This window comes from Rousettus aegyptiacus, unplaced genomic scaffold, assembly GCF_014176215.1.
Source record: "Rousettus aegyptiacus isolate mRouAeg1 unplaced genomic scaffold, mRouAeg1.p scaffold_m13_p_3, whole genome shotgun sequence".
NCBI classification, from domain to species: Eukaryota; Metazoa; Chordata; class Mammalia; order Chiroptera; family Pteropodidae; genus Rousettus; species Rousettus aegyptiacus.
In genome coordinates, this window is record NW_023416306.1 from 154,785,869 (window position 1) to 154,803,548 (window position 17,680).

Here is a 17,680-nt window from a genome sequence, read left to right on the forward strand (position 1 = left end):
GCTTCCGTTTCTAAGACATACAAAACACAAACACTAAACTTCAGGCATCATGCTTGCTGAATTTTTTTCTTCACACACTAGATTTTAGAAACAAAACTTTAAAATTAAATATCCTTTTTTTTCTAAGCATGTTCTATATTCCTCACTCAAAAAAATGTATTTACTCTTAAGGGGAAAAATCAGTTCTGTGCCAAAATCCCTCCCTCAAAGATCCTTCGAATCAATTGAAAAGGGGTGGAGGTAGGAAAACAGAAAGTTCTCTTCAGGGGATTTGATGAAAATATGGATTGTCTCAAACAAAGCCTTGAAGAGGCTATGTCTTCTAAAAGGACTTTATGTATAGTAACCTAGTAACTCTAAGCATAGAATTATTGCTACTTATGAAAATAAGCTTTAGAGTTAAACAAACCTAAAGCTGTGTGAACTTGAGAAAATTACCGAATGCACTATTTGATTTTCCTTATCTTAAAAAAAAAAAAAACAACAGGTACACTTATTTCATGACAGTCATTATGAGGATTAAATGAAATAATACATTTTAACACCTGGTATAGTACTGAGCTAACAGAAATATTCAATAAAAAATGAGAATTGTATAACATTGTTACAGAGAAACATTCAATAAAGTGTGGTTATTATTATATTATTATCATCATCTGTATTATCTTCCATCATCTGAATTCTGGGAAAAAAGAGTTTTACTTCATATACAAAGGTAAGAATTTCTACTCAAAAAGTAACAGATTTTTAAAATATTTTGACTTTCCCTAGCCATCAATTTTGTGTGGGACATGAAAACCACAGATTCTGCTTGACAGCATTGTACCATTCAATGATCAGTGAGACTATAATATTCACTAACTCGAAGTTCTCCAAAATACAGATTTTAATTAATTATTCCACTAATGTTTCGTGTCTCCAGTCATTCTAGGGCTCAGTACAACTCTGCTCTTTCTGTTATACACCCTGCTATCAACTCTTTCTGCTATACACACTGAAGGTGGGTAGATAAGATGAACAGAGAGGAAAATTAAGAATGACAACCTGAGTGAAGGTCATCATAATGGTTTAATCTGAAAATTACATAATAAAAAACTGCCTCCAATAGTGTGTGTGTGTGTGTGTGTGTGTGTGTGTGTGTGTGTGTGTGTCTTATGGATAAAAACCAAACACATTCTCTTGAAAGTCCACCCGGGTTCGACTTCAAACATTTTCAAATTTGAACCTGGTCTTCGGGAGAAGATAAATGAAGACACTATACTATTTGTTATAATTTTGTTCTCTGAGAGTAAAAGAAAATTTTATAACCCTAAATAGATCAGACATTGTACCTAAATACACTTAAGGGTTGATTAATTAAATGATAAAATGATTCATACCCTTCGCTTCAACTTGTCTTTCCCCTTTAAGTTGCTGCCCACTTCTTTCATCAATTCCTTATCACATAAGATAAAAGCTCTAGAAGAATTTTATCCAAAGGTGCTGTTTCCCTACCTGTAGGGTAAGGAAAGGGACTCTGGATCACAGGCAGAAGCCACTGGAGAGGTGACCTTGGTGTTTTCTAGATCTTCATTCTCTATAAAATCATGGAAAGAAAAATTCAATATCTGAAAAGGAACATAATCATAATTGTCGTGGTATCTTTTTAAAAATCTGGCAGTTTCAAATAACTTTATCTTTCCAAAATTATCCTAGGCACAAACTTTAAACTCTGGGAGGCTCAGTACTTAAATTATTCAAGTCATCACACTCAAGTATTCTCAGTTATAACCCTTTAATTTTTAAAAATGTCATTTTCTAAAACAAGTCCTTACAGAATTCTGATTCAAGAATCACTATTTCTCAGAAAGCAGATTGTTAAATTAGGCAGAAAATAGAGGTCAAAGTGAAATGCAGGATGAAACAAACTTGGATTCAATGGCAAAGTATAGAGTGCTATCTCTATATTCAGTAAGCTCAGATCACGGTTTCCAAAGTCAAGTAAAATTTTTGTGTAATCTCATTCATTTACTCACTCACTCATTCACCAAGACTTACCAAATAACCATTAGGCACCTTCAAGGAGTATTTGTTGAAATGTGTAATGAAGGCCATGTTTCCAAGTTCACAACAAGCTGATGGCTGGTATTATCATTGCCATCTTGCAGGTAAGGGAATTAAGGCACAGAGATGGGATTCAGACCCAGGCAGTCATGCTCATAACCATTAGGTGCTCTTAGTTGTATGGTTTATTTATTTAGCCTTTCCTTGAGCACTCAGATAAGTATACGGTTCCATGTATATTTTGACAACCTCTGGTTTAACCTCCTCTATTAAAACAGCTAAAAACTGGAGCCCAAAGTCCACTTCTCAATACAAAGTATAACTTAATGAAGAGAACCTCAGACCCTGAAAGTTTCAGAGTTTGGTAGTAACATAAAAGTAAAAATGACAGGCAAATATTTGTGATCTGACTTTAATCTAGTCTCATTTTTTTGTATGTGAATAAGATCTTTTTTTCTTTTCGTCAATTCATACTCTCATAGGTAGAAAGAATTCAGAGCTTATGCCACCCAATTTTCCTTTTGTGAGATAATAGAAAATATATATATTATCTCTGCTCACAGTTCCCCTTAAACCCTTATAATTTCCTAAATGATAAGGGCACTAGGAACATCTTTTGTTCTATATTTGGCCTTTGATCCCATTACTGACACAGAGTTCCTAAATCTCTAGGAATTTCCTGGGTGATAGCAGGGTCTTTTGTATAAATGAAGTGATCCTTGGTGGGCTCCTGGATGAGAGCTGATCATCAGAAAGACCAAACCGTGATTGGAAGCTTGGGATTCAGCCCCACCAAGGGGAAAGGGGCTGGAAATGGAGGTAATGATCTATCATGCCTATGTGATGAAGTCTCCACAAAAATGCAGGATTCGGAGAGCTTCCAGGTTGGTGGACACATCCATACAGTTGGAGGACGATGCTCGCCAGCTGCACAGGGGTGGTGGCTCCTGTACTCTGGATCCTCGCCCTCTGTATCTCTTTATCTGACTGTTCATCTTTAGCCTTTACCATATCCTTTAATGAAATGATAAATGTAAATAAGTCTTTCCTGAGTTCTGGGAACTGCTCTAACAAATAATCAAATCTAAGGGGAAGGAGGTCATGAGAATCTCTGATTTGTAGCGAAGTCTGACAGAAGTCGTGGTAACTTTGGGGACCTACTACTTTCAGATTGGCATCTGAGCGGTGAGGCAGTCTGTGGGCCTGAGCCCTTCATCTATGGTATCTGCTGCTATCTCCAGGTAGAGAGTGTAAGAACTGAGTTAAATTGTAGGACATCCTCCTGCTGGTGATGTAGACTTGCTTGGTGTGAGTTAAAAAAAAAAACAAAACCCACACATCTGGTGTCAGAAGTTGTGGAGTGTGGTAGCAGTGTGAGAATAAAGAAGAAACACTGAAGAAGTAAAGTTTTCTTTATATCTGTCAACACAGGAACTGAATCTAAAACAGTTGTCGAATGTTCCCTAGTCTCTGACACTGTGGAAAGTCCCTTTTTCAATGAGAGACAGAGGACAGAAAGTTCTTCCCTATATTGACCTAAGTAAAAGCTGCTTCCTAATAAATTCTGCTCTTCGATCACTCCTCTCCACAATATCCTTTCAAATATTTATAGCCTGATATCACATTTCCTGCAGGTTCCTTCCCAGGCTATCTCCAGTCCTCTCAATCATCCCTTAGATGATCTCTGACTATGCTGGCCTCATTTAGTTCCACTCTGCCCCACTTAAAGTAAGGAGCTAAAATGAACAACATTTTAGATGTGTTCTAATCCGTGCAGAGTACATTGAAATAATCTCTTAATAAGGACACAATATTTCTTGACACAGTATCCTACAGGGCATTTGATATTTTTTACTGAAAACTTACCCCGTTGTCCTAAATAAGTCAATCAAGATCTCTAGGGCTTATAAAAATAAACTTATTCCAAGCCCAGTCTCTCTGATGTTCTACTTTTGAAACAGTTTTTTGGAAAATAGTTGACTTTTTAACTTAAATGCAGGACTTTACATATTCATATTATTTCAAATTAACTTTTTGAAATTACACTAATATATGCTTTGCTCATTGTAGAATAAATTAAATAGACATTTTTCATTTACCCTTCCAGACTTTAATATAGAAATAATCCAATATTCAGTGTAGAAAAAAAAATCAGAAAATACAGATAAGAAAAAAAAACTACAATCTCACTAGCCGAAAATAATCATTCTTAACATTTTGGTGCATATCTTTTCAGAAATATATTTATATATTTATATACATACATACATATGTATATATGTGTGTGTATACATATGTATGTACATCTATATATTTATATAGTTTTCTCACCATCCCAAGACAACAACTTTGTGTGGGGCATGGACAATATAGTGTCATGAATTGATCAGCTGGACTATAATACCCACTAGCTCAGGATTCTCCAAAATACAGCTTTTCATTAATTATTCATTATTTTGTTGTTTCTACTCATTCTATGGCTCGGTACAAATATATATACATATATACTTTTTAAATACACTTTTATTTATATATTTATATTTCTGAAAGGACATGCACCAAATGTTATTGAACATTATTCATGAACATTTTTTAGGGTCAATAAAAAAGGGGCTATATCATAATTTTAAATGGCTGCATATTATCCCATAAGCTATACTGTAATTTCTTCAACCAATTCCCAAGCCTCTATTGTTAAAGCTAGAGATCGTTTCAAATTTTTCACTGTTATATAGACAATGACATCATTTTATAGGTACCTTCAACCCTTTCTTAAGAATTTGCCCTGTTCACAGCCTTGGAAGCCGCAAGCCCTGTGACCAAGGTTACACTATGCGGGCATAGTTCATTCATTGGTATTGAGGGACCACCTCCCTAAATGCCAGTCCCATTCTCTTCCCAAAGCTCCGAAGTTGGTTTCAGAGACCAAAACAGACTGAAGAGCCTCAGTGGAGTCAGGCACTGAGCCTGCCATTTAGAAGAAGCCTTCACAGGCCATATCAAAGCAAATGATTAAGCAGAGAAGACAACTGTTGGACATGAAAATGATGCATTCAAGCGAAGAAGAAATGAGAAACTGTAGGGCCCAGAAGGAAAACAGACGCAGAGAGGCTGCCTGACCACTTTCTAATTCCCATGAGGTCCAACTATGCTTCCTGCAACTGGATTCTGTGTGATTCCTATATGTCCTAACAATAAGCTCTTTCTACTTTTTAGTGTGAAATATGTCATACACATGAAACATTCCATGAAAGCAAACACACAGCTAAAAATATTAATACCAATACCCGTGTACTCATAACTAGGTTAATTATTAGTACTTTAGAAGTCCTTTGCGTAACGCCCCTTACCAATCATATCTTTTTCTGAATTTGAATAAATTATTCCCTTGTTACTCTTTATACATTTTAATTATATTAATTACTACTGCGTAAAAACTTAAGAAAATTTTAGATGGACACAAAATTGGAAAATAGTGGGATGAAGACTCATGTATCATTATCTTTTCAACAACTTACACCTTGTTTTATCCATCCCGGATCTCCTTGCCCCACTACCAAACCTACAGTGGATTATTTAAAGCAAAGCCCATATATCATTATATCCATTTAGAATATATTTCTAAAGACTTTTAACATACAGTATTAGTCTCTCTCCTACAAAACTGGCAGTTCGATAATATTATTTAAAATCCAGTCTATGTTCAAATTTCTCCAGCTGTTTCACAGATTTTTTTTTTAACAGCTGGTTTGTTTGCATCAGGATCCAAATAAGGACCAAATACTAAATTTATCTTATATATATCTTAAGTCTCTTAATCTATGTCTTTACCCCATTGTTTTTCATATATTTGTTGAAATAAAAATTAATTTCCCACCTTCCGAATTTGGCTGATTGCATTTTCACGGTGTCCTTTAACAGATTCTTCTATTCCCTGTATTACCTGGAAACTGGTCATAGATCTAGAGCTGTGCTGTCCAATACTATAGCTACTAGTCCGTGTGGCTAAATTTAAATTAATGAAAATTAAATAAGGTGTAAAATTCAGTCCCCCAGTCTCACTAGCCATATTTTAAGTATTTAAAAGCCACAAGTTGCTAGTGGCTACTGTACAGGGCAGCACAGAAACATTTTCATCATGAAAGAAAATTCTACTGGGCAGTTTTGACCTAGAGGCTTCAGGTTCAATTCTTGCAAGAATACTCCAGACATAGTGCAAGTAGTTCCTATAGCAGCATCACATCAGGAAGTGTGTAACAAATGCTTATCACAACTTTACTAATGTAAAGACTGATTGTTGGGCTCATGTTTTCAGACTAATTCCTCTAATGGCTTTAGCATCCGTTCATGATCATTGTTGAAAACAGGTCTACCATTTCATTAGAGGCTGGTAAATCATTTTTCTAATTCTAGCACTTTCTAAATGTATTAGTTAGAATTCTTCCTAAAAAAAATAATTCTCCACATCAACTATTTGGTTACTCTGAGAGGTAGGATAAAAGATCGAGTCTTTCCAAATTGTCAGAATACTGAGTTAGACTCGTAGCAATCTCTATAAAATGATTACTTTTTCGAAGTAATAGAAACGTGATTTAGAAGTGTTAGTAAAATAATTTTAACATATTTTATGCGTTTCAAATTTTCTTAGTTTCAGCCACCAGGAGCTCCTTGGAGCTGGCTTCTGTGTCCTTTTAACATGACCCCAGGAGTCCTGCTTACAGCACAAGTTCCAAGCTCATAAATGCCCTGCCCCAGACCTGGAATTGGCCATTTCGCTAGAGCTGTGGTTTAATGATGAGAAAGTATTTAGAGACCACAGTTCAGGTAAAACTTCTCTCTCTCTCTCTCTCTCTCTCTCTCTCTCTCTCTCTCTCTCTCTCTCTCTCTCTCACACACACACACACACACACATATACATACATATGTATTATGGATTCATTCCATCTAAAACAATCGACTCATAGAATTAGAAAGTAGAATGGTGGTTGCCAGGGGTTGTGGAAAGGGGAAAATGGGAAGTTGCTAATCAATGGGTATAAATTCTCAACTATACAAGATGAGTAAATTCTAGAGATCTGTATAATATTGTCCCTATAATTAATGTTGTATTGTATACACACACACACAAAAGGAAATATTTGAAAGCATTTCAGAGAAATATAAAAAAGAATAAACATTAGTGAAACAAATAAAATACCATGCCAGTTCAGTATAGCAAGAGTGCAGAGAGATGAGCCAAGAAACACAGGTTCCATCAATTTAACTCCACACTTATCGGATTCCTAACAAGTACCTGGCCCCATGCTGGTAGTAAAGATGATGCACTAAAGCAGACACAGTTCTGGCTCACATGAAGCTTTCAGTCTATCCAGAAAGACTGTGAAGGGCCTTTATCCCACAGGTGATGGAGAATTTTAAGCTAGAAAATGATATGGTCAAATTGTATTCTTTGGTAGAATTCTACCATAGCTGCAGATAGGATGGATTTTACCAGATCAGATAGGAGGCCCTTGTAGAAGTTCACATGATGGGGAGGACCTAATGGTGATGACAGTTGAGAAAGCAGAGAGCACTGGATTAGAAAACAATTAGATGGACAAATTTGTTTTTAATATGCTCATGCCAACTCCTGGCAATGCTCATTTTCTTTACTGAGTGTTCACAAACCATCTGTGATATATTCCAGAACTTTACTGAGAAGCTGTATCAAGTTTAAGGGTTTAAAGATTTTAGATTCTACTCTCTCTTCTCTCTTAGGATAATTGGTATATAGGTTCATTTCAAGTCCCTGACTTTCCTCAAAGATAACACACAATTACACGTGCAGGTTCTTTCAGGACTCCAGATGTAAGTAGTCATCTGTCAACATTTTGGCTTTCAAACACTCAACTTTCTCTTCCTGGGGAGGAATGACACTATAATAATACACAATGGAAGTAAGAATGGAAGATCCTTTTTTCAGTCCCAGGAAGTTAGGAAACAGGCACAAACCTAAAATATCACCATGGAGAATCTGAAATAGGAGTGGTATAAAAGGGGGACAGAATTCATCTAGTGGCAGCCAAAGAGCCCTGACCAAATTGTGGGTACTTAGCCTCTAGAGTCTACTTAGCCCTCCTTCTAGCAATGTGGTGAGGTTCCTGCATCTCTCCAATAATCATCTTTCTGTTTAAGGCAGCCAGAGTTTCTATTGCCTGTAACCAAGAACTGTAACCAAAATATCTGGATAGAATTTGACAAGGTCCAGAAATCTGAACTTAAAGTAGATGGATACCCTATTTTCACTTTGATCTTTATTATTATAGCCAAGACTTAGTGACTGATCACTTACTACATGCCAATTACTTTCTAAGCATTTTGCAGGCACCATCATATTGAATCCTCACTGAATCTCACTGAATTGTATAACCATTGGAGTTGCTACTATGCTCATTTAGTTTGCATATCAGTGATGACTTATCATTTTTCCTGGCCATTTAGGAATCCTCTTTTGTAAAGTAACTGTTCAAGTCTCTTGCCTAATTTACTTTTTTTTTTTTTTTGGTCAAATGATCCTTTATTGAAATATTGTCCTTTGTAGCTCTCAACTAGATGGGCATTCCACCACACCACTGCTGATGTCATCTACGTCATGAAGTGACAGCCATCAACATTGTAGCCCAGACTACGTAGTCCCCAGGATCTCTTAATGGTTGCATGGAGTTCTCTAAAAATCTATGTCACATCTGTCCAGCAATGTTGACAAGCTCATCAAAACTGAACTTCTACTGTGCTTAATGTTTTTCCGCTTCTTTCTGTCTCTTGGTGGTTCCTTGAGGGTTCCAATGATCAGGACAGAGGCAGAAGGTCCTCAATCTGGATCTGTCTTTTCTGAATGGTCAGTTTCACTGTAATTCTCAGATCCTTCCAATCACCAGTTGCCTTGGCAATGTCAGCAGCAGCAGCTTTCTTTGGAGACAGTGTCAAGGGTTAGGGCAGACATGGCACCAACTTCCCCACCAGTATACCTTAGATGTATGGCTTTGACCTCATTAGGGTTGAATTTAAGCAGCATGGTGGAGGAGGCTGATATGAGAGGAACCTGGATTAGGGACAACCGAAGAAAGTTGCACCTTGGCGTCATCCTCTGAGCCAAAAGCCAAAATCTGGATTGTCTTTTTAATACTTATAAGAGTTCTGAAAACAAGTCTTTTGTCGACTATATGTGTTTGTCAACCTGCTTATACTCTGTGGTTTACCTTTTTCCTTTTAATGGTATCCTTTGATGAACCAAAGTTCTTAATGTTAATACAGTTAAAATTTATCAATCTTTTCCTTTATTAGTCTTTGTGTGTCCTGTTTACTGTCTTTCCCTGCACTGAGATCAAGAAAATATTCCCCTATCTGATCCCTGCTAAGGTTATTGTATTGCCTTTCACATTTTGATCTACAGTGCAATTAGAGTTGATTTTTTTCCTGTGTATGGTGAAACAAGGATCAAATTCTTTTCTTCTTTTCTCTTTGGATATTCAATTGTCCCTGCAACATTTACCATTCTTTCCTTACCACTCTACACTATAATCTTTGTTGCAAATCAAAGATTTCATTTCTAGCCATTTATCCTATTTCTAAGGCCTATGAGACTACTGCATAAAGCTTTAAAGCAAATCCTGATACCTGATAGAGAAAATCTTTCCATCTTCTTGTTTTTACCAGTGTCTTTACTATTTGTGGCCTTTCACTTCTGCATATATTTTAGAACCAGCTTGTCAAATTCCACCCAAAAAACTCTGCTGGGATTTTCATTGGGATTGCATTTTATCTATAAATCAAACTGGGGAGAATGAACATCTTCACAATATCGAGCCTTCTAATTTAGGAATATAGTACATCCTTCCATTTATGTATTCTTTACTCTCTCTCAAAAATGTATTATATAATCTTCTGCAGAAAGGTTTTGAATACATTTTGTGAGATTTATTCCTAATTTTTTTACTCTGTGGTAAATATTTTAATTTAACTCTGTTGCTGGCATATATAAAAGCAATGAAATTTTGCATGTTGGATCTGTATCCAGCAATCTGGCCAAATTTATTAATTCTAATAATTCGTCAGTAGATTCTTTTGGATTCTCCATGTACATATTATCATCTGCAAATAGATTTCTACTATTCTACATTTGCAAACAGGATTGCTACTCCCCATATAATTTTTGACTGTACTAGCAAGAACATCCAGTAAAATGATAAATAGCAAGTGGTGAGAGTTAGAATCGTTGTCTTATTCCCAATCTCAAGAAGAAAACTTTCAAATTTCACCACTAAGTTTGATGTTCTTATAGGTTTTTTGTAGGTATGCTAAAGAAGTCTCCTTTTATTCCTAGTTTGCTATAAGTTTTGAATCATAGAGGTTGAATGTTACCAAATGCTTCTAATTAAACTGATAATTAGTATCCTCTAGAGTATTAAAATGGTGATTTACATTGACTTTTTAAAAAAATGTTAAAGTAACTTGCATTCTTGGAAAAGCCCAACTTGGTCATATATATTGCTGGATTCAGTCTGCTAACGTTTTGTTGATGACTTTTTGCATCTATGTTAATGATATTAAATTGCAATCTTCTTTCATCTGGGATCATTTTGATTCTGATTTAGTTATTCCTGTAGCAATCATCTGCAGATGATAAATCCTGCATCTGATTGTCTGAAAATCTTTATTCCACCTTCATTCTTAAAGACTTTTCACTGAAAAAATATTCTATATTGATATTTATTTTCTTTCACTATTCTAAAGATAATCTTTCTTTTACTGCTTTGTGCAGAAGTCAGCTATCAGTCAAATTACTAGTCCTTTAAAGGCAAACTGTAATTTTTCTCTAGCTAATTTGAATATTTTCTCTTTGTTTGGGTTTTAAAGTAGTTTAAACTTAATGTATACCTGTAGATTTCATTGTACTTAACCCTGCATAAGATGCATAGAGCTTCCTGAATCTGTGCATTTCATTAGTTTTGGGCATTTACAGCTATTATCTCATCAAACATTGCTTCTGTCCATTCTTGCTCTCCTTACCATCTAGGGCTCCAATTATACAAATGTTAGACCTTCTCACCATATCCTCTTTGTCTCGTCTCCTTCCTGATTTTTCCATTGTTGCATTTTATACACATTTCCTTCTGGATATTTTCTTCTAACCTTTCTTCCAGTTCTCTATTCTCTCTTCAGGTATAACATGTTGCTGAACCTATCAATTGAGTTCTTAATTTTCATCTGTATTTTTCAGTTATAGAATTTCCATATGATTCTACTTTTTATAAATTTAAATTATCTGCCAAATTTCTCAAATTTTTTCCTCTCCTTAAACATGATATAACTTTTTAAATCTGTATCTGGTAACTCCAGAATCTGGTGCCCCCATGGATCCATTTTCACTGTCTGTTGTTTCTTTGATTTTTGTTCACATTGTCTCTTCTCATGCATGTAGTCTTCTTTGATATGTGGCAGAAACTGTTCTCACAAAACTGTTTGCAGAAATAATTTGAAGCCTAAAACAATCCTTCAGAGATTTGCCTTTCTTTGCTTCTCCCATATAGACCTAAGGTCATTAGTACTCTGGGGTCACCTTAATCCAATTTCATAAACTTAGACGTTTCTGAAGCTGAGATGCAGTCCCTGCAATGGCCTACTTCTAATTTACCCTTACTTCTAACCCATGGTCCTAACCCAAAGGAAAGGGGTTTCACCAGGGTTCCCCTGCTTTATTGGTCCTGAACATTAACCCTGTTGCTTCAGTCCAGAGAGGCACTTTCACAGTCTTGCCATTCTGCCTCCAGACTCAGGAATCCAGCATACGCCCTCAGAGAAGAAAGGAGCCCCATCATGGACTCTCACTGCTGGAACTCTATCTTTATACTTCTGTCCCCACATGGACCATTGCCTGGTAATTATTTAATGTCTGGCTAGCTTGCCAGGATATTCAAGCAGATGTTTGTATTTTGACGATTATGTTCTAATTGTCATCAGTGGGAGAACTGATCCCAATCACCTAGTCTGCCATAACTCAAATCAGAAACCTACATTGCCTCTTTACCTTTTTCATTTTGAAGATGCCTTAGTGAATAAAATGGAAACAAAAGAGAAATTTAAAAAGGCTTCCTTCTTTCTGTCACTGGCTAACAGTATCGGTTTATCTAAGTAATGGTTCTATCCCTCCTTTGACTTATCCTGTCACTTTGATCATAATAAAGACTTTAGTAAGGTTGATTTTTTAGGCAGAAATAAAACTGGGACAAAAATAACGGAAGACAGTAGTGGGTTTAAAGAATAACATAAAATTAATCCCTAAGGAAATTTACAACCTGTATTTCATTAAAAATTCATTTGAGTGTTAAAGGCCCAGAAAAAGTCAGTTCCTGATGACCAGAAAGGCAATAGAAATATACAGAATGGCTGTGACTTACAATATAAACATAGTGAAGAATCTCATTACACGTTTGTATTTTCTGAATAGGTAACATATTCACATTATTCAAAATTCAAAAAGCGTAAACATACAAAGAAAACTCCCTTCCATCTCAGTCCCTACCTCCAAAAGCAACAAATATTAGGTTTTGTGTGGTCTTCCAGAGTTATTTTATGCATATAAAAAAGGGGTGTGTGTATGTGTTTGTGTGGAAACACGTGTTTCTTACACAAATACTAGACACGCTACTATGCAGTTTTTCCACTTATAGCTCAGAGATCTTTGCATAACTATATATAAAAAGCTTCCTCATTCTTTTCTACAGCTGATGAATATTTCATTGGCTGAATATTTCATAACTTATTTAATAGTTCCCTATTGATGGACATTTATGTCCTTTCTAATCTTTTAACAATGCTTTAATAACCTTGTGTATGTGTCATTAAACAGGCACATGAGTAAATCTATAAATTCCTGGAAGTAATCAATTGAGGAAGGTATATATTGTAATTCTGATAGGTACTGACAATTGCCCTCATAGCATCTGTACCAGTTTACACTCTCCTCAGCAATGCATGAAAGTGTTTGCTTCTACACACCCTTATCAACATAGTGAGGTATCGAACTATCCAGTGTGGTTATGATTTATTTCTTTTATTATGAGTTAGGATGAACATTTTTCATATGTTAAAAGCCACTTCTCATAGCATCTTAACAGCTTAATGTACGCAGAAAAAAGTGAAAAGGGATATTGATTTTGATTTTTAAGGTTAAAGGTATATGCTAAATGATGTAAGAACTACTGGTAAAACAACTTGTAATTGAATTCAGAGAGGCAGGAAATAAGGAAAGCAGAAAGAAATACATAAGTTTATTTCCAGAAGTATAAAGTATGAAAGATACAGTCCTGTTTTAAAGAGAAAACGATTACAAACACAGCTTTTTAAGTTTCCTAAATTTATTCAGTGAAATTTAGAATACTATCAAGAAGCAAAAGCCAATTTTTTTAATAATATAGAGCTTTTAATAGTCAGCCAAATATAGACCAATTCTACAAATATTCCTAAAAGAGACCAAAGAAACTAGGACAAGTTTTGCAAATTTAGATTGTATGTGGGAAAATGTTTTTTTAATGAGTATTTATTTTAATATATATTCGGAAAAACTGATACATCAAGCTAATGATATCACAGATATTATTTAGAATAAAACAAAATTTTAAACGTCAATTTAAAGAAAAAATAATAACCAAATAATATTGAAATGTATACTCTAACATGGCGAAAATCATGACCGTGGCACCTGTGGCCAAGGTCTTAAAAACAATTAACAGAGAAGAGCAAATGAAAGCTCAAGAATAACTCAGTTTATAACTGATGGCCTTTAAAGCAAAGGAGAAGAAAAAAAGAAACTTCCTTAAAACAATTTATATTTTACAATTTTTAAAATTAGTTTTCTTTCTATGTTACCAGAATATGGTTATAGACATTCTGGTCATGCTACAGATTTAAATTTACTGTGTACTTTATCTACGAAAAGCACCAAAAAGCAAATTTTTCTAAAGCACCTGAATATCAGGTCAGAGTTCTTTAGAACAGGTCTCATAGGACTTCCCTTTCACTAAACAGACTGCAGAGATAATTAGCATGGGCTTTTAGATTCAAGTACAGAGGAACCAACAGCAGGCTATTTGGTTGTAGATTCAAGAGGCTTCAAAAGAAACTGGCTGAATTTTTATTCCAACTAAATCCAGAGACCATATGATCCAATTTCTCCTCAGCCCTTACGACTGGGACATGCTCCTGAGTTGTCAGATTATAAACATAAGGTTGTATGTTGATTGAATTATGACAGGACTAACTGGCTATCTCAACACCATAAACACACAACTGCCGTTAGAAAAAAAAATAACTCACAAGCAAACAAATTTATACCATTTTGACATAAAACTGCAATAGAAAACCAAAAACCGTAAGGGCTCTTTGTCATAGACTTCTACCCTTTTGTTCCTTCCATTATGTAGCCAGAAATTTTTAAATTTCAATTTAAAATGAAAGAGCCACAGAAAAGTAACATTTCCATCACTGCAGAAAGATTTATTGCACTGCTCTAAGTCCTATATAAGAATCATGAACAAGTTCACCTGATGTTTCCAGTCTTTAATGTCTAAATGCATTGATAGATCTCAGGGTCACAGACACCAAACCAAGTTCTACTGCTGACTTCAGAGTCATAATAGATTTTGCCCTTTATTTTCTCCAAAGCGGGCGGGGACCCTGCTTTAAGTGATGTGACACGTATGCCTCAGAGAGTTTCACTACACAAGAGTGATCTCTCCTCTTGGGGACTGAAGGACCCAGGTGTCCCTATTAAAAATAATTATAGTTCATAAAATAAGCACACTATGACCATCACAGAGCTTAAGTCAGAAGAACATAAATACCTTTCTTATTACCAGAACCTGAGCTAACAAAAATGAAGATACTCAAAAGGTATTCTCTGCAGAGAATACTTTAAAAAAAAAAAATCGTAGGTACTTTGGATAATTGCAAATTCCTGCTTTGAAGAAATAAGATACATTGAAAAATCAAAACCTTTAATTCAATAACTACTGAATGTCCAACCTCATGTCCTATTCTGCTTTCCAAGAGGATGACAGAAACCTCCTTCAATTCCATTCTTTTTTTGGCCTCTATTGCTTACTCACTGGATCATTTTCCAAAAAAAGGTGGCAGAAAGATCAAATCAAACAAACTCCTAATTTGAAGCAGTTTTTTAAGTTTACCCCAACCCTATACAACTCCTAGCCAAACTAAATGTATAATTTCCACATTGCAAAACCAGCTTAGCTCTAACTCATGGTTTCTCTACTGATATTTAGGGCTAGAAAACCCTACATTGTCGGGGCTCCCCTGTGCATTACAGGATGTTTACCAGCATCCCAGGCCTCTACTCATTACATGTCAGTAATACCCCTACCCCTCCTCCCTTTCCAGAATTGTGACAACTAAAAAGTCCCCTGGGAGAAGTGAAATTACTCCTGGTTGAGAATCACTGTTTTAACCTAAGAACATTCTTAATTGTCTCAACCCTAATTCAATCACGTGACCACTCCTTCAAATTTCCGCATTGAGACACTATCTCATAATCCAGCAAATATTTATGGAACCTCTAGGACACAACATCAAGGGCTCCAGGAGATAATAAAATAGATTTTGTCCATCAAGCAGATTTCTCGAGGAGTAAGCACCAGAGGTGTAATAAAAGACACCCAATTATATGTTTTGAATTGGTTTTGTTCCTGAGGTATTTTCATCTCATCAAACTAAAAGCATCTTGAGGGCAGACCATAACCTGCCCTGGAGTACTAACACTTGATTAATGGCCAATAGAATTAAAAATAAGGTACTGTAAATTTCATACAAACAGTAAAAACTCGACAGCTGACTTGGGCAAATAAGTTAACCTCTCTCAGCTGCAAAATGGAGAGAAAATGATTGTTGACAGGATTAAGTCAAATAACAAATCTTTTTCCACATCCTGGCACAGAGTAAGCATTCAGTTTTTATAACTATCATTACTATTATTTTATTAACTATTTTATTAGCAACGAAGCATACCTCAAGGGGAAGATTCTGCTCTGGGCTACAATAATAAATTCCTACATGAAATAAAAAGCAATCAACTCACCCCACTTTTTGAGAGCAAGGAGAAAGTAACCGTAAGTGTTTCTATCAATGTCCTGGGAGGAAAAACTAAATGCAGGGACCAATTAGAAGTGGGCCGGGGAGATTCAGAGACAAATGCACTGCCCTCCAATATACTCCCAAACTATTATTAAGACCTTTCTATTTTAAATGTTTGAGTGTGTTTGCCATAAGCCCACACTGATCTAAAGGGAACATTTTTTTTAAATACTTTTTTTTATAAATACTGACACATGTAAGGAATAGATGTTTGAGACTTTCTGAGAGTTTATTTGCTTAATCTTTTAGAAATTATACTTAAAATTTCTACTGCTATGTTAAATACATGCCACCAATTTTCAATTTACTACAAAGCACAAAATTTATGAGAAAGCATAAAACCAAAAACCATTACATGTTTGAAAGTAACACACGTTTGACAGAAAGTGTTAGGAGATGAGAGATATTTGGGATAGAAAAGACAGGAAAAGTCACCATGCTGGAACATACACAGCCAGGAACACTCTGCCAGCACATGGAGTTTAGGTGAGCAAAAACAGACCTTACTCTTGTAATTATGGACCACAGCGTACAGTGTGTACCATGGGCTAGGCTCCAAGTTACTCCCCTCACACACAGCGGCTCCTGTAATCCAGTAATCTTAGGTACTACAGGACCCGCAATTTACAGAGGAGGAAACTGAGACATCGAGAAGTGACTTGCCCAAGGTCACTTAATTTGTAGACTGAAATTTCAGACTCCAACCTACGCACCATGGCACCACCTCTACCGCTATACTTAACGGTGGTGCCTATTTTAATCTCAGACCTGGAAAATTAATTTCGATTTGCTACTTGGTGAGACCAGTTCTTTCCCCTTACCCTTTCGTATTTCAAAAGAGCATCCTTTTAGTTGCGTCGTGTGTGGTGATCATAAGGAGGCCTGAAAGGTAACAGTATGATCCATGGACCCTTTCGCCTTTGGACACTTAAGTAATGTACACGGAGAAACTTGCGTGGGTACAAATGGAGACAAGTCTCCTGAACAAGAAGAGGTGGGTCCTGGCGAATGAGGGAGGTCGCCGAAGTTCCCATATTAGCTCCTATTTCCTGCCTTTGCTCTGGTCACGTTCATTCGAAAGGCCGCCAAGCCTACCTATTCCAACTTTGTTTTTGTTTCTGAGATGGAGAGGGTAGAGGCGAGGTGGGGGGTGCCTATGTGCTGCTGGGAGGCGAAAGCCAAGTGGGGACCTGGGCAGAGGAGGGCGAGCCTGCCTACCCGGACAGGGGTAGAAGGCGCGAGGAAGGGCTGAGGCCAGTGACAAAGGTGGAGATCCGGGTGGGGAGCCAGAGCTGGGGACAGCGAGGCCAACTGGGTTGGGGTCGGCAGCGAAGGAGTGACGGCGGGCGTGCTGAAGCTGAAGAGGCGCCAGGGGCAGAGCAGCCCGGTCACTACCATCCGGGCTGTTCTGAGAAAGGAAACGCGGCAGGAACCAAGGCATTTCGAAACAGGA

At 36.4% G+C, this 17,680-nt stretch overlaps 1 protein-coding gene and 1 pseudogene across 1 annotated transcript in view; both read right to left on the reverse strand.

Moving 5' to 3' along the window:
• Positions 1-17,680, reverse strand: part of TMED8 (transmembrane p24 trafficking protein family member 8) — a 31,932-nt gene that overhangs the window by 13,579 nt on the left and 673 nt on the right. The window contains exon 2 of the mRNA XM_016156615.2: positions 1,495-1,576. Coding sequence (XP_016012101.2) covers positions 1,495-1,576 — 82 coding nt within the window. The remainder of the gene's footprint in view (positions 1-1,494; positions 1,577-17,680) is intronic.
• Positions 8,580-10,379, reverse strand: LOC107516669 (annotated as a pseudogene).